We start from the raw sequence: 17,767 nt of genomic DNA, 5'->3' as shown, positions 1-17,767 counted from the left end.
GGCACAGACCCTGTCCTGCAAAGCTGTTGTGTTGCACTGAAAGAGCAAAGCCAATCTCTTTTACCTGGGTAGAGCCTGAAGAATCCAGTGGAGCTGCCAAAGTACTGCCAGGTCAGTGTGGGATCCCTTTCAAAGTTGTCCACAAAAATAGGATTCAGGGCTTCTGACATGTAAACTCCATTAAGGATGTCAGGGTCTGTGGGGAAGAAAGGGTGTAAAAGAAGGGAAGACATCTGCCACCCCGACAGAGGAGAAGGATGGGAACAAAGGCAGCTCCAGGAGGAATGCAACCTTATCCAAAGCTTTTACATTGCTACATCCTGTTCCCTGCCCATTCAAGGGAATCCTGGAGGCCAGGCCAGACCACCACTGGCCACTGCAGGTGATCTCAGCTTGGTCAGACACCATTAACCCCATTTCTCCTTCCAGCCTTGGCTGCCCTTGAGCACTGCATCTGGTTGGAATAATGCTCTCAGAGACTCAGGGAGGCCATCACGGTGCTGAGCACAGCTGGCACACCCTACAGGCAGTGCTCAGCTGCTGCCAGACAGGGGACATGTGGCTCTTGAGAAGCAGCTGCCTGATGCATCACTGACAGCCTTTCTACAAAGACTGTCTACATTTATGCTAGGTGTAATCACCTAGGACACAGGAGCCCTAGGATTCACACAGTTGCACTCTCTCTCCTCTTTTCCTCCTCAAATCTGTGTTTTCTTCTTTGCCTGCCATTTCTTTGACAAAGCCTGGGCTGTCCTACCATGCCCCCATCTCCTCAGAATCAATAGGAAGTTGCAGATTCCAAGAACTCCGAGGAGGCAGCCTATATTTGGTGTCTATGTTGACTCACTGCCTCAGGAGACCAAAGAGCAGCAGCAGGAGGAACAGGGAGTCATGAGAAACTGGTCATTGTCAGATTAACTGTGTTTGTGTTGAAAAGAGTGGAGCTTTGACCTACCACTTCCTCTTTAGTCACTTTACTAAAGGCAGTTTTGGTCAAAAGGAGGGAAAAACTGGATTGTGACTCCCCAGGGATGAGGCCAAAGTAAGTCCTGCAGGAAGGAAGAGCTAGAAATGCTGGGGAGAGCCAGGGCTGCTGCTGTTTGCCAGAGGGGGAGTGAGCACTGGGGGACACTGCTCCCTGGAGGATCCGTGGGCATGGAAGCAGCCCTCCTCCTTCACACCTCCTGCTCATCCTGCAGCCACAGCCAGAGGAGCTGGTTGGTTCATGGCGAGGTGTAGAGGCAAGAAATCTGCTGGCTGGGCAGTGCCTCTCTGCTGGCTGGCATTCGACCACCTCTCTCCATACTCTGCTGAGGGCAGCAGTCTGCTTGGTACAGTTCTGCTGCTCCTACCCACAGCCAGCTCTGCTGGTGGCTCTGTTGTGAGCAAGATTGTAGGGTCTGGGGCTGCCAGACCACGTGGAACTGATTTAAAATCATGGGGGAAAGAGAACTCCCTCTATTGTGTCTCTAAATAACAGCAGTTGTGAGCACAGGTCACCAATGAGATTCTTGACAACTAAAGGCCTTGACAGAGCCAGCCCTTCATCCAGTGTGACAATTGCCAATAAAGTCTCACCACAGTTTGTCTCACAGCATCTTTGGTTGGGTAGAGGGCCTGCAGGAGAATACTCTGCCTACCATAAGAGGTTTTCCAAGAGCAGATAGTACCTAAGCCCTGCCACAGTGACAGTACAGCACAGACTGACTGTCCCTTGGTCAGCACCTTTCCAACCCTGCCTTTTTTTTTCCCCCTCTCTGTCAGGTGCTGTTTTTCTATCCCCATCCTTGCTTCCAGTATTAATGCTGATAATTTGCACACCGACCTCCCAGCAGTGAGAAAGTAGAGGCCATTACCTTTGTTGTAGACATTGGTGGGGAGCTGGATATCGCTGTAGGTTGTGTTCACCAGCAGGTTATTGAAATGCTCATTTGGCTCCAGAATGAATTCATCCCCAAGCTCCACGTAATTGTCATTTTCATCCTTATTGTTAATCAGGAGAGAGTTGTAGTAATCAAACTGTTGATGAAGGCAATGGAAGAGAGAAAGACAAAGAGGGAACAGGACAGACTATTACCAGCACTGCTGGGAAAAGCACTCTTTAAAACAAAGAGGGGACATACGGAGAATCAGGGCTTCAAAGAGGATCAAAATGAGCAGCAAACAAGCTGTTACCAACTGGAAGTGTCAGGCTGCCCAAACGATGGTTTCTGGCCAGTTTCTTGTTGTCGTGTGCCCGTATGACCAAAAGCACTGTCAATGCCAGGAGCAGAAGAGCCACTTAGGCACAGAGGGGCAGGGTGGCAGACTGCTGCGGCCCCTCAGAGCTATTTCAGGGATTAGCTGGAGAGCTGAAGTGCCTCACTGGGTCTGGCTCCCAGGTTTAGCACAGGACACGGCAATGCCGACCTCACCTGCCCTGTCCCTGCAGCTGTCACTTACCGAGTTAACTCCTGCTGTACATCCAGCCAGGATTATCCCCTCATCCTGTCACTGCAAGGAGCAGGCACTCAACAAGAGCAAAGGATCAAGCAGAAGGTGCTCAAAGACAACGCAGTGTGCCCCCTGTGAAGGTCACTGGAGATTTACCACCTACAGCCACTTTAGTACATTCAGGGCATTCTTTGTCCTTGGGTAACCTGCGTTTTTAAGACGTTTTGCTGACTTTATCTGAGCCAGAGATTATGTAAGGATTCATGTTCAAGCACTTACAGCACTCAGAGGGTGCAAATGGAGTGTGCAAATACAGAGTCATGTACCTCAACTCACCCATGACCCTCACTGTGAATGCAGCTGACCCAACTAGCATGACTAATGGGATTCTTTTACAAAAAGGAAAAAAAAAAGGCAAGATGAAATTAGTAACTAGCTTGATTTCAAGGAGTGTTTTCATTCCCAGCCTTTCCCAGCACTGAGACATGTACTTGCATGGGTAGCCTGTCCATCTGCTAAGCTGTCTGTGCTTGTGCTGTGGACAGAGGGCTTCCTTCCACAGCCTTTTCACTCCAGCTGCCTTCACCAGCAATAATCCCATAGCTTGGCCACAACAAACAGTTATTAACAGAAAGCCAATTATCCAAATTGCTTGGGCAGCACCAAACTTTCACCTTAAGGGAAGTCCTGACGAGTGGGTGTCTGTCTGGTACAGAAAAGATGATGGGAGCTGTTAAGAAAGATGGTGAGAAACTCAGTTCATTTGGATTAACGGATTGCTGTGGGTATTTGTAACAGCATCCTCCTCATTGTTCATTCACACTCAATTTTTAGCTCATTTTCCAGTCAAGTAACCCACAAAGTGCCAGCTAATTTGCTCTAAAACGTCGCCTAACGACAGTGTTGGCTGCGCAGTGAAAGTAATGCCAATAATATCATGCAGCCCAATGTCTTCCCAAATCCTTCCCCTCCCAGGGCCAAAGGAACTAATCTTCTCGGTGTTTCTGTGTTTGGGATCTGCCAAGGATGTCTCTTACTCGCAGTAGTCTCTAGACAAGCTGAGTGTCCTGAGGAGAAGGCGATTCCTGACCTGCCCAGGAGCCTGCGGGGGTGGGCTCCTGGCTCTGCCCGTTCTCTGTGTGCCACGTTTTGTCACTGACCAGGACAAACTCACCTCCAGCGAGGAGTTGTACTCGTGGTTCAGATCTGCATCTTCTGCTGCTTCCACCAACCTCTAAAGCAAGCACACAGAAAGGAAGGTGAGCGGGTGCTGGGGCAGAGCCCTCCAGAAGTTCTTCCAGCTGCATCAGCGACTGCCTCCTTCCCCACAACCACGTCTTGGGTTACAAGCTTCCCTCTTTCCCTCCTTTCCTGCTGACCTGTCGTTCTGTGCTGCACTTTTACAGCTTGGAAGGTATACTATTTGCAGCTATTTATTGCCAAGTGTATTCACACCTACTTACTCCGGAGTCCCTACTAAACCCCTGAGCAATTTTAGGTATCACAGGACATATACAAACAGAAACAGGTCCATTTACAGGAACAACAGACAGATTTAATTTCATTTTCCACAAACCCTTCCAAAAAGCCATGGGAAAGGCGTTTCAGCCCCAGCTTGATGTCAGTATCTCATCAAAGGAAAAGGCCTTGTGGGAGTCTCAGTCTGGTATTGTTACTGAGACAAAGACCATGACTGGATTTCGTAAAGGGCTCAGCCATGCTGTGGCCATTTATAAGCTCTTACCATTTATGGAAGGCAATAAAATCAGCCAGTTTTCTCCAGTATGATGCTTCAGGGCACTAATTCTCAATTGGTACAGACTGGGAAGGGATCCAACAGAACACGTACGTGTTTTCAGGGTTGCACAATCAGCAACAGTCTCAGCAAAACTACATTTTGCTCCTTCACAAAGGATAAGGCAATCCAAACCCTGGAAAAGCCTGGCTAAGAATTTCATGCTATGGGCCAAAGCTCTGGGACTAAATATGCCCACATTTCACTTGGAGACTCAAATGATGTGTTTCTGGATGACTTTTCCACATTAGAAACCTTAAACAGTCGAGGCTCTGTGACTACAGAAATATGCTTTTCATAGTAGGTAAACACACGGGAATATGATAAATCCTTAGATGCAGGAAGTAAGAGGGGCCAGGACGATTGCCTGCTCTGATCTCCCGCACAGCAACAGCTACAGACCTCTTGCCACCTCCTCCACACTTCCCCGTGTACACAGCTGGAAACCCAAGCACCTTCCTTGCAGCTTGTGTTCAGGAGGTGCAGAAATTCCCCTTGAGCCACACACACAGCTGAAACAAGCGCCTAGTCTTCAGCGGCCAGAGCACATTACAGAAGGATGAACTCAGTTTTTCGCTTCTGAGAGGTTTTTCTTCCCCCCCTCCTTTAAACAGCTTGTCTCCTCAAAGAGTGTTCATTCCCTCATATTTATTCCTAGACTTTGTTTTTATCTTGTTTTCTAATTTGAGCACAGGGAGAAGCCAGCATCCCCTTGTCTGAACGCCCACACCCTCCCACCAGTGTCTGCTTAAAGCTCAGAGCGAGCAGCCAGCTGCACCAGCAGGCTCTTGCTTGGGCAGGGAAGTCCTCACACAACCCCTACACCCACACACTCCTGGTGCAGGCAGGAGGCCTGTGCCTGCTGCTCCAGGGCTGACAGGACATGAATTCCCTCCCAAAGCCCCAAGCCCCAGTGGTCATACCTCAACAGCTTCGACCTTCCTGCGGAGCATGCTCTCCATCTGATCTGAGAACTTCTTCACCAGCTCCAAGCCATCCACCTCCTTGATTTTCAGAGTTGGCTCCACATCTTTGTACTTCTACCCAAGGGAAAGAAGAAAATCCTGCTGAGCAGGAGGCTCTTAAGGAGAGGGACAAATCTATTATTGCTAGTTGGGTATTGTCTTTGGTGAGAGAGGGTGTGTTGAAACAACTGCTTTGATTTTATCACCTTCTTCCATCTTTGCCTTTCCCCCTGTTCCAGCCTGTAATTCAGGGTGTGCAGATCAGTGGCTGTAACTCAAAGCACTTTGACCAAGTAAAAACAACTGGCCCACTCGAGAGCTTGTGGCTGTTGAAAGCAGCAATGCACCTGCAGCAATTAGTGACTACAAATTAGAGAGAGAAGCAGGAGGCCAGGTTTTAAAAACCCAAACCATGCACTGTGATGACATCTGTAATAGCATTGTACACATCATGCCCCTCCAGTTTGCTTAAGGCAGAGGGAGGAGCAAGGGAGTGGAGCTATGTGCTGTCCTTGCACCTCTTCCTGTGTCACATGTGCTCTGGGGCACTGGTGGGGAGATGTCCTGGCAGTGTCCCTGCTGTCCTGCCCCAGTGCCACTACCTCTGTGAGGGAACTTGCCAGGTCTCCAGCAAGAAGGGCCTGCTTATGTGGGAGCCTGCCAAGGAAAGCTGAGACAGACAGTTATGATGCTACTTTTATTGGGCACCCAGGAGCGTAAGCTAGGCCAAGCAATTCCCAGAAACTAGGAGCTACGAGCATAGCTACTTGGTGCTGCCTCCACAGGGAGAGATGCTGTAACAAGGAGGATCTAGATCTCACAGCTTTAGAGATAACCAGTTTATTCTCACCATGTTTCATATAACCTAGGAATTAAAAAAAACCCAAGAGCATATCTAAACTGTGTAACCATAATCTGCCCTGGACTGGATACAGTGGCCTTTATTTCTCCTTTCCAAAAAAAAAACCCCACAGCTAACAGAGATAGCCAGAAAGAAAGAGTAATAAAACCCACAAAAGGACACAGGATGATTAACTTATTTCAGAAAAGACAGAGCCTTATCTCCTGAGCTGTGTGGAAACACAAAGGCAACCAACTGCAATTCCCTGGTCCCTCATCATCAGTTTTGTCTGCAGTGTGTACAGCCCCCCTCCATCTTCACGTTGTGTTAGCATCACAGCAGCAATCTCAGCCAGGGCTGGGCTTCTTGTGCTGGGAAAAAAACAAGGTGGTGAAAAGGGCAAGGAGACGCCAGGGGCTCTGGTGGCACTTTTGAATTAGAGGGGAGCAGCGGGGAAAGGACTTTGAATGCCCTTAGGGTGAGCCAGTGGAGCCCCTTTCGTTCAAGAAGCTCCCTGACCATCCGGGAGGGTGGCTGAGCACGGGCAGAGGAAGAAACGCTGAGGAGGTCAGACAGAAATAGCAGCAGCATCCAGCCTGCAGCAGGCACGGCAGGGAGGCTGCTCGCTCTGCCTGGCACCATTAACAGCGAGGGCTTTACTGGATTAAAAACGCCAGGCCTCGCATCCCCTCCGCTGGGGCTGGGGAGCCGGGACACGCAGGCGGGGAAGCAGCAGGAGGAGAGGAGGGGTTGAGCAGGAAGGCTGGGGTAACCACGCTGCCAAAAGAGGAACGTGCAGCCACAACCCCCACCGAGGTCCCTGGCTGGTGGTGAGACCGCAGCACGGCCCAGCTGGTGTCTGTCCCATTTAGCTCCATGCCACGGGGCCGCCGGGAGAGACGCGATCTCTGCCAGGCTGGGCTCTAACCAGGCCCTGCTCGGGGCAGGAGGGGACTCTCTCCTGGGAACACTAGCAAAGGGGGGCAAGCGTGCACCTCACAGAGTGACCTGCCCCCGGTTGCCTTGGGTCACAGCTGCAATTAAAAGCAGCAGGGCTTTCCCCTCCCCCCATTAATTTTTTTTTTTAATGTGCTTTTGACATACTCACAAGCAGATGTTACTGGGGTGAAAGTAATCATGAGAAATCACAAGCAGTCTGACACATCTCAGCCCTGAGCTCTAGCCAGAGATGGGAAAAGACCCCAAAACCAAACCCCAACACAAAACATCATAAAAAACCCCCAACAACTTTCTGCAAAGTTTCATTTCCCTAAGGAATACACCAGGTTTGAGCTGAAATCCTATTTGAGCTTTTTTCCTACACATGGACCAGCAAACCACTACATGCCTGTATTCCTGCCACTGAAACGTCTGGCTATTGATGACTATTCATCCAAGATTTCCCAATGGTGGGCAATGGAGTTGCGATTCCAACACTGACACCAGACACCATGGCTGAGAGTCAGCTCAGGTGCTTGTAGTTGGCCAAGATTATCCTGTACAACCTGTGCTTAGGGTTCAGGCTATCAGATCATTGTAAAGTACAGAGCAGGGATCAGGCTTGGGAGAACTGGCTGAAAGGATCTGATGTTGAAAAGAGGCCAAAAAGTTAGCTCAGCTCTAACAGAAAATCTTTTCTTATGCATCTAACACTTAGCATTCCCTTAAAACAGCAGGAGCAATTCATTAAGATTCCCCTTCTGCAGTAACGGGGGTGGTGATTTAAAAGTAGAATATCCAGAATTCAGTATCCCGAGTTTTATCTGTGAACAGAGATATGTCACCAAATATATATTCTTGTCCCCACCTCCATAAAATTCAGCCTATTGAAGTACATGGTGCTGCATTACTCACTGCTAGTGGAACTAAATTAAGAGTGTGAAAGACATTCCTTTCATCTTCACCCAGGAAAACATCTTGACTGAACTTCTCAAGTTTGTCTGGTCTTTGCCACATTTTTTGGGCTTTCTAATAACTGCAGGGCAAAGCTCTCTGATGCAGGGTAAAAGCCTGCCCTTGGGGATTCAAGGGATGTCTGTTAGTTCACCAGGTCTCTGGGAATGATAAAGCCTGGTGGAAAGTCAACCACCTGGGTTTGCAACATATTAGGGCTCTTCTGGAGGAAACAAACAAAAAGTCCAAAGAAAAGCAAGCAAACTCAAAACCACAAAAGAAAGCTTATGTAAGTAGTTCAAGAGTATTAGGCACAAGGGAGACACAAAATAAGATCCAAACTGAGATAACAGCACCTTCTGTATTTCCTCAAAGACAAAATGCCCGTGGACTTAGACAAGCACTGAGAAAAGAATCACCCGGACCTCCGTGCTGTGCTCCCCACCCTTCTGCTGGGTCACACCCATGCATGCAGAGAAATACTTGATGTGAAAAACAGGTAACAGCCTAAAAAAGGGAAATGTGCCTGGGGCACAGGCAAACCCTCGTGCTTGAGTTCCACACTTTGGCGTGTTTGGCTGCCTGGGCCTAATGCACCCACAGTCTGTGCCAATGAGATGATCTACATGAAGATGTTTGGGGTCTGCCAGGGTGCATGAAAACATTGCCTAATAGTCAAAGATCTGTTGGCATCCACTTGTAGTGCTGGAGGTGCCAGGGACGCAGTGGCAGCCCCCTGGGATGGTCCCTGCTTCGAGATGAGGAACTGGGAGAAGGTGCCCAACCTACCTAAAGAAAAGGAAGCTGAGAGAAGGACTGGAGTGAGGGCTGGCTGGTTTTCCCCGCTTTCCTTATTTCCCAGGGAAATAAGAGGAGATGAAAAGGCTCAAGAAGTGAGGTTGAAAGGTAAACTTGAGCTGCTTAAACTGCTCAAGTTAGGGCAGGGCACGACACAACACAAATTTAGGAGATGGCTCTTTGCTGGAGTGTTTACAGAGCAAGGCTGGATGAAGCTCATCTGTACCCCCTGCTCAAAGTGACATTTTCCTCCTGAGTCACAGGTGACATTGTGTCCAGCTCAGGGATCTCCAGAGACTGTGCCCAGGCATCAACACACGCAAGAGCAAAGCAGACACCTTCCCCTTCAAGAACAAAACTGTGTGTGAGGACTGGGCAGGCAAGTGGTATTATTTCATAAGGCTCATCGGGAAAATACAGCTCTGCTTTAATTCTTCTTGACATGAACACTAGATTGGATTTGGTTACATTCAGGCTTCTTTTTCACCTGAAACCGAGCTTTCTTTGCTTCCAATGAATCATACCAATGGCTGATAAAGAGTTGTGAGTTTTTGTTCAAGAACTAGCTGCTGTAACTCTAATTCTTAGTGGCACTATGAGCACCTGCAGGTCTCATTTAATCCCAATCCCAAAGGAATCAAGATCCTAAGAGACAAAACACATGATGCAACACATCCAGAGGGGCAGCACAGCACAGCTGTCTTGGCACTCACAGCAGTACCACACGTGCCATTCCTGGCCTGCATTGACAACTTTCACAGCACTGGTACTTTCAGGCTAACCCCAGTTCCCCTTCCCCAGTCAGTGTCACTGACTCCTGGGCCCCAAGGAACATGAACTCACTGAATCTCTCAGCAGAAGCAGCACAAGCTGTCTGTCAGCCCACACCTACACAGCATCAGAAGGATGCCTAAATATCAAACAACCCAAATCTGCATTGTCCCCCCACCCAGAGCTCCAGCTCTCACCAGAGATGCTCACATGTCACCTTGCCTCTGGCAGCTACGGCATGGGGACCCCAGGGGACAACAGGCAATGCAGAAGCATCATCAAAACTGCTACAAGGCAAACTTTAGCCTGCATCTACATCCTGCTGCAGCTGCCTCATGGTTAGTGCATGAAGTACCTTTATCAGTGCTGGCAGCCTTTTATTGCATGGTGAATCTTTCCTCCCAAGAGGAGCTGATGATCAGCATAGCCCTTGGTGATGGGTGCTGAAAGCCTGTCTTGGCCAAACCTAGCAAAAGTTAGTGCTGCAGGATGTGATCCCTTACTCCAAGCAAAAAGCAGCACTCTGGGGACAGGGAAACAGGGCTCAGCAGCAAGGCAAGGAAAATGATATCCAACTCCTTTGTGCTGCACTAGGATGTGGGTGTAATTGCTAATGTGAGGACAGAACTCAGACCCAGAAGGTGTAAGGGACAACTCATGGCTTGTGTTGAAGGATCAGAGAAAGAGCAAAGAAGAAAGAACTGGATGGCCACAGAGTGGAGTCTGCACTCCTTTGGATGCAATCAGCAGCCACCAGTCCCCCAGAGCAGCACTCGGGAGGTGCAGGGCAGAGATCCCCAAGGCTGAAAGAGAGCAGCCATTCACCACTGACTTAAGGAAGTTTCTCTACAGCTGCAAAAGGGACCATTTGTTTAAAGCCCCTGGAGCTACAGCCTTGAATGCTGGTAGAGAGTTTACTGCAGTAGTGCCTGTTTGGTGATCAAGCCAAGCAGAGCTCTGCCTCTGGCTTCCAGGGCACCTGCCTGAAGCAGAGTCTTAAGGGCAAAATTCAAAGAATTGATAAACAACTGGCTGAATACAGATGAGAAAGCAAAAAGAAATTAGTGTCAGCTGGAGAGCTGCAGGAGGGGATGATGGGGTGACAATGAACAGCTGAGTGATGAGCAGCAGAGGGACTTAGGAAAGGAGGAATGAAGGGTCAGTACAGGGGAGCACGAAGTGATCATCAGAGTGGAAACATGAGGAGTGCTGTTAAAGAGTACTTTTAACAAAAAGTGGTACAATTAAGGTGGTGTGCAGCAGTGGCTGATGAAAGCAGGGAAGGCATTGAATGGATCTCCCTCTCCAGCTCATGCAGAGCTGCCACAGGGCATCTCTCTGTGCTTATGGACACAGAGCTCTGTGATTTTAAAAGGCAGCTGGACACCAGTGCCTCATTCTTTCCTCCACCCTGGGGGGAACCTTGGAAGGCCACAGGGGGAGGTGAGATGAAGCAAAGAGAACCCTCACACATTTTGCCTACCTTCTGCAACAGAGGGGAGCCCGAATACTTAGTCACAATGGAGTACAGCTCCCCACCAAAGGCATCTGCCCAGGACTTCACCCTAAAGAAAGGGCAAGAAAAGAAAAATCAGTGTTATTAGTGCAAAGTCTGCAAAACTGGTTACTTCTTCAGACAGGCAAAGCTCCATCTTTCTAAGCACAAATCCCCCTATATTTCTCTAAGCCACTCTTCCAACAGTAGTACTGTTCTGTCCCCAGACTCAAGCCAGACAAGCAGCAAGGCAGGAAACAGTGCTGCTCTTGGACATTCTGCCCAGGACACTGGTCAGCAGGGAGAAACACTGAGTTCTGCTGGTCTCAGTCACTGTGCTTCGAGTTGAGTATGTCCCACCTAACTTCAGATGTACAAATTTGGTCTTACAGAGCATCCAAGTTCCTTCTGTTGCTGGCAAAGTGAAATAAATTGCTTTCTGCAGACACCTATCTGTCCTCCCTGACAGGCCCTGGGGTGAAGGGCTAGACACCTAGTGCCAAACCTGCTGAAGAGACATAAGTGTCAGAACTTAAGGAAGGCGTCATGATTCTCCCCTTGAATTCAGCTCCTCCAGCAGAGCAGGCCAGAGACTGATGAGCCAGATGAATCCTCTGCTCTCACTGGTGCTGCTGCTCGATGATGCCACAGCAGACTGTGCCTTGTCATGGTAAGCACCCCTCACACTCGTGCCATCCTGGAAATAATGGATGGCAGCAAGCCCACATGGAGAACATGCAGATGTCCAGGAGCAGCCTGAACACTGAGCTCTCCAAACCGAAGGAGATGGCTCCCAAAACGGACAGAGCACTTCAGAGAGCTGCTACATGATCCATGTTAGGCAGCTCCACCTATATGGATTCACCTAAGAGAGATTTATTTAATGCAATAAATGGCCTTCTCCACTTACCAGAGTACACCACTTATTCCTGGTGTGTAGAGCCTCACCTACAGCTCCCAGCAGATTTCTTCAAGTCCCAAGCAGGCTTTAACCCCAGGGCCTGATTTCCCAGTGCACTGCCCCACAAATAATACACCAACACAGAGATGAGCTCGGGAGCAAAGCCAGCACAGCAATGGTGGAATAATGACAACAGCTCCCTTCAACCCAGGAAAGCCTGCTCAGCCTCCCCTCTCGCACACAGGAACACACAGGCAGCTACAGGAGCACACACAAAGCTGCAGCTCTGCACTACACCTCTCCCCGCTGCTACAAAAAAAGCATGAGACAGTGGGTGCCTTTTTAAATCAATCCTTAATTGGCAATGAGGCATTCATATTTAACCACTGAGTGTGAACTAGCACCAGCTGAAGTCAATTTTTTTTTTTTTTTTTTTTTTTTTTTTTGCACTGTGCTCTGCATCTTGTTTTGAGAGCCAGAGCTTTTATCTCATCATTTCGTCCTTAGAGAAAAAGGCATACAGGTATTTTCTAGGAGACCAGGATTTATTGGGCTATATCAGAGTTAGTCTAGCAAGCCTAGAATAAAAGAAGGAACGAGAGACAGGGATCCCATGGGATGCTTTCCTGTTTGTTGTAGTAGTGACTAATGCATCCCCTTAGATATGAGGATCTCTGCATCAACGTTTAACCTGATGCCCATCTGCTGCTGCTGGCTTTTTAAGTTTCATGTATGAGCTGTTTTGTGCTGGTATTATTAACTAATATTCTCCAGTCTCCTTGCCTTTTACTGTAGGATGAGAGAACCTAAACATGAAGGGACAGTAATTTTAGCAGGGATGTTTATTTTTACCCCATTTCCCTCCCCCCACCTCTGTTTTGTGTCATGTGTGTGGCCACGTGTGTGCCCCTACTCCTTCCAGCCCTCATCATTTTTCAGCCCAGCAGGGTGGAAGAGTCTGTGGTGTCATTTCTGATTAGTGGGTGCAGTTGAGCATCTTCTTGAAAGTTCTTGAAACTTTCAGCCACAGCAGAACTTGAATTAAAAAGGGGTTTGTGTCATTTTGGGATGTCTGCTCTGGCTCAGGGACTGGTATTTCTTCTGGTCTCAAAGCAGAGGAGGAACGAGGCACAAAGACAGGGGGACCAAAGAGAGGGCCAGAGAGCGGCAGCTTTGGAGGACTGGTTGGAAAGTTAGGGGGCACGAGGAACGAGAGGGCACAAAGGTGCCAAATCCCCGTGTCACAGGGCTAAAGATTGTGTCATTAAAAATATCTGGGGGCATTTCACAGAAGCTGAAAAGTAGGAAAGTTAAGAGGCAGAAATACACCGGCATTTACATCTTTAAAAGACAATTATTTGCCAGGGAAATTAACAATCTTAGAGTACTGGGAGATTAAGAGCAGCCTGCTGAACTTAAATAGGTTTCCTTAATTTTTTAATAAGTGAGAGAAAAGGTCAGTCTAAGACTCATCAGGTTGAGAGGAATTTCTTCTAAGGTCTCTGGCTCTGTCCAACTCATGGGCAGATGTATAAAGGCAATAGGAACAGCCTATAGAGGCCATACCAGATTGAACTTTGCCTCTCCCACCAGCATTCCCCAGTGGTTCCATTACCCCAAGAAGAAGCCAGCCCCAACTCCTCACCATCCTCACAGCTGCCAGCACTCCTGCCCATGCCATGGCCGGCACACGGCCAGAGCTGTGTCCAGTGGGAAAGAAGAGGTGGTTCGGAAAGAAGAGGTGGTTTGTGTGCTGAACTTGCACCCCAGAAGCATCACTAGGAACTGACTGAGCAGATTTTTGCACTGCTGGAGCTAAAGCTGAGTGAGCTTTGGGATAAGCTGGCGGTGATCCAAGTGCGATGCAGCAAAGCCAGACACGGCACAGGCCGAGCGAGCCGTGTGTCGCTTCACCCCGATCGAACCCAGCTGCTGCTTGAAGGACTCTGGTTTTGTGTCCCCAAAATGTCCCCGTGTAACCCAGGAAGCAGATCCATTTTCTGCTCATTTACTCCCTTTGGGCCTCTGGCCAATGTGCTTCTCTACTGAAATTTCACTTCAAAAGGGCGACTTTTGTGTTTTGGTTAAATTCACGAGTGGATTTGAAACAACAGGGATTAATTCAGCCATTGGTCTGGTTTTAGTACCAGAGGAGAAAAGCTCTTTTTCTATTGTTTATTCTTTGTTCTTGTACAGGAATAAGTTCCAAATTGTACAAAGTGACGTAAATATTTTTTTTTCCAGTAGTAAAGGGCTATCACATTATAATGAAACACATCAGAAAAGGATTTGGTCAGAGATTGCCTGCCTCTAATCCCTGCTCTTGTATTCAGTGGCAAGAACAGCAGGAAGGACAGGCTGGCTTCTAAATGCCACAGGCTTCAATGCTGAAAGGTATTCCTTAAATATGCAGTATTTATCCTGGACATGGAAAGTTGATTTGCATGGTTTGAAATTAGCAGAAGGTGGATTTTATCTTGTGTAACCTCTGTGCCCTTTCTGTGAAACCCCAATCAGAAGCACTTTGCTGGGGAAGGGCTTGGCAGTGCAAGAGTAAAATCGGTAGCAGTTTCCTGAGAGCCCCCTGGATAAGGTCAGTGCAACTCCTGGTCAGATGCGCTGTACTGGTGGCACATCTATAAGGGTGTGATTGGCAATTTTTGAATAAAAAACATTTCCCCAAACGCAGGAAAGGGCTTAAGCTGACTTGATTTTTCAGATGTATCTCCTTCTGAATCCTGCTGGCAGTGTTGTCTCCTCTCCAGACCAAGTCCTGCACCCACAACCCTGGGATACAGCACCCCAGAAGCTGCTCCACAACAACTTTTACCAATCGTGGTGCCGATGTTTTTAATCCTTAAAGGATTTAACTTGTCTAAATCAGCTTACCAAGGTGAAGTTTTATAAACGGGGGTTGCTGAGAGCTGTTGTGCTCCTGGGGGGCTGCCAGGGCTGTGTTGCTGGCGGGGAGCTTTCCAGCAGTGACCGTGCTGGAGGAGCCGCTCGTCACACCAACACACGTGGGCGTGGGTGCACTGCAAACCCACATCCCAAAAGCTGCATCAAGACTCCCAGCATGTGCAGTGCATGCACAAACCACGGCTGGGTGTGCTCTGTATTGCAGCTCAGCGCCTCATTCCTTTGCTCCAGAGCTCTGGGAAGGACCATTACGCCTTTGTAGAGAGGTGGAGCAAGAACAAGTGAGAAGTGCTGTGGCCTCTTCCTCTATTTAGCTTCCTCCCATTAACATCCATAGACGGCCACACACGTGAATAACCACGTCTGTGTGTATTACCCAGGCTCTTTTCAGCCAGTAGAGATCCAGACCAACGCAAGGGACCAGAGCTTCGGGGCTGCAAACCTCGCCCTGCACAATCTGGCTGGGTCTTGTGCATGGCAAAGAGATGCGTCCTCGCTCAAACGCCCCGTGTGCATCCCCCATGGGCAGAACCTGGCCAGTGCTGGGCATCCCCTGGGTGTTCCCAGCACACTGAAACCCAGCAGTGTCACTGAAACCACTCTGCTCAGCTGGGAGCTGCCAAACTGGGGCCACTCGTGTCCTTCTCCATGGTGGGATCTCCGCAAGTTGCAGCAGCAGCAGCAGCAGCAGCAGCAGCAGCAGCAGCAGCAGCAGCAGCGGGGTTTTACGAGTGTGTCTTTAAACTGGTTTTGCCTTCTGTTGCCCAGTGCATTAAGCAGAGCATTAATAGATGTCAAAGTACTTAACTAAAGCATATGAGAATCATTGCTACTCTTGAATGCGGAAGAAGAGGTATTGCATTCTAGCCTAGATCTGGGCACCGGGTCTGTGGCTCCCATGTCTGTGTCCTCTGCCAGGAGCCAAGGTACAGAAATGCCACTCCGCTGCAGCGATGTGCCCCTCTGGAGGAGCCTGTCCCCGCCGATGCTGCCACTGCCAGGGCGGCATTCCCACCCGCCTGCCCATGCCCTCGGCACTGCTCGCTCCACGCCAGCCACGGAGAGAAACACTTACGTCTCCAGCGGGATCTTCGTCTGGGCCCTGGCAGAGGGCGGGAGGCAGAGCAGACAGAGCATCATCCACGGGACGGCCCAGGGCCCCATCCTCCGGGCACCAGCCATCAGCAGCGGCTCCGGCCGGCGGCATGCGGGGGCTCCCCGCCGTTCCTGCTGCGCTGGGGGGGCTCCCCCGCGGCCCCCGCCATGGTGCCGGGCTGGGAGCCCTGTTCGTGCGGGGCCGGGCCCCGGGGGCACCGCGGGCACCGCGGGCACCGCAGCCGCCTCTGCCCTGGGAGCGCCGCTGCCGCTGCCGGGCGCCGTCGGGGGTGTCCGGCCAGGGGGTGTCCGGCCCGGGGGTGTCCGGCCCAGGGGTCTCCGGCCAGGGGGTGTCCGGCCAGGGGGTGTCCGGCCAGGGGGTGTCCGGCCCAGGGCAGCCGGAGCCGCGGCAGCTGCGGGCGGGGTGCGCACCCAGAGGTGCGGAGCGGCTCCGTGCCCCAGAGCGGCCGCGCCAGGACGGAGCTCCGCGCTGGGAGCTGCAGTGGCTGCGTAATCCCCTGCCAGCCCTTAATCCCCTCGCCAAGCAGCAGCAGCCACAGATTTAGGGAAGTGGAGTGGGATAAAATCACCCGGGATTACTCTGATTTCTGAAGACGGGTCTTGGCTTCTCCAGCCGGAGGTCAGGCCGTGCCTGCTTTAAAGGGGTCGCATCCACATCCCCCAAACCCCTCCCTGACCTTTGATCTCTGCCTAGCAGGGCCTCCCCGACCCGCAGGGTGCTGGCGGGTCCCTGCGGCAGGTAGTCCCAGCATTATCTCCTGCCCGAAGGGGATCTGGGGCTGGCACCAGGAGCGTGGGGGCAGTGGTGGAGCCCTGAAGGTACCAGCAGCGGGTTCGTGCTGGTTCACCCCTGCTCGGTGCTGAGGAATGATGAGTCTGGGCAGAGCCTTGGCAGCAGCCAGGGCAGCTCCGAGGCAATTGCCAAGGCAATCTCCTTCCAAGCCATGTCTGTGGGTCTCACACTGGCAAGGGGAGAGGAGGGAAAAGGAGCAGTGGAAAGCAAAAGCGGCGTGAAAGAAAGGACTCTGCCAGTTTCAACGGATCGCCTCCTAATGTGAATGATTATTTATTAATAGCCAGACCTTTCCGTTTGGCCAACATTCAATTGAGATTGCCATCCCCTCGTCTGTGTCTGGAGACCAATGAATCAAAGGAGCCCAATTGCTGAGCTTGATGAATAGCAGGGAGCAGCAAACTGCATGCTCCGATGGGGGACACACTATGGAAGCTCATTATCATCATGAGAAGTATGAATTATAAATAACTGCAGATATGGCAGCAGAAAGAGCATAAATTACTACAGCGACCTGTTGAACAGCTTGACTCTATGGCTGTGAATGAACCCATTTATTAGAGTATCTTCCAATCGTCTTTTGCACGTTTACAAATGGCTTGTTTGATATAAAAGGCAAGGCCACATGAGATTGTCAGGTTGCTCTTAAGGACGTGGAGGGGGACACTGGCTGTCACAGCACTGAAATAAAATTAAGGCACCTGCTATAGGTGTGCTCTGAGTGCAGCTCTGGTACCTGTCATGGTTTGACTCCCGCTGGCAGCTGGGCCCCACACAGTTACTTGGTCACTCCCCCGTGGAGGGATGGGGGAGAGAATCAGAAGAATAGGAGAGAAAACTCATGGGTTGAGCTAAAGACAGTTTAATAAGGAAAGCAAGAGCCGCACACGCAAGCCAAGCCGGAAAAATGGGAATTCATCCACCACTTCCCCTGGGCAGGCAGGTGTTCAGCCAGAACCAGGACAGCAGGGCTCCATCACTGGCTCGGGAAGACAAACACCATCACTCTGAATGCCTTCCCCTTTCTCCTTCCTCCCCCCAGTTCGA

General features: G+C 50.2%; 1 protein-coding gene across 1 annotated transcript in view; it reads right to left on the bottom strand.

The window, feature by feature from the left end:
- CACNA2D4 (calcium voltage-gated channel auxiliary subunit alpha2delta 4) overlaps positions 1-15,993 on the bottom strand; it is a 121,576-nt gene extending 105,583 nt beyond the window's left edge. Inside the window, exons 1-6 of the mRNA XM_010404121.3 lie at positions 15,887-15,993; positions 10,980-11,061; positions 5,152-5,268; positions 3,608-3,667; positions 1,857-2,019; positions 65-196 (exon numbers count right to left, since the gene is read on the bottom strand). Of these exons, the coding sequence (XP_010402423.2) occupies positions 65-196; positions 1,857-2,019; positions 3,608-3,667; positions 5,152-5,268; positions 10,980-11,061; positions 15,887-15,993 (661 nt within the window). The remainder of the gene's footprint in view (positions 1-64; positions 197-1,856; positions 2,020-3,607; positions 3,668-5,151; positions 5,269-10,979; positions 11,062-15,886) is intronic.
- Positions 15,994-17,767: the final 1,774 nt, after the last annotated feature.

The sequence above is a fragment of the Corvus cornix genome, chromosome 1A (genome assembly GCF_000738735.6).
Source record: "Corvus cornix cornix isolate S_Up_H32 chromosome 1A, ASM73873v5, whole genome shotgun sequence".
NCBI lineage: Eukaryota > Metazoa > Chordata > Aves > Passeriformes > Corvidae > Corvus > Corvus cornix.
Note: the sequence above shows the minus strand (reverse complement) of the source record. Positions and strands in the feature narration are given on the sequence as shown.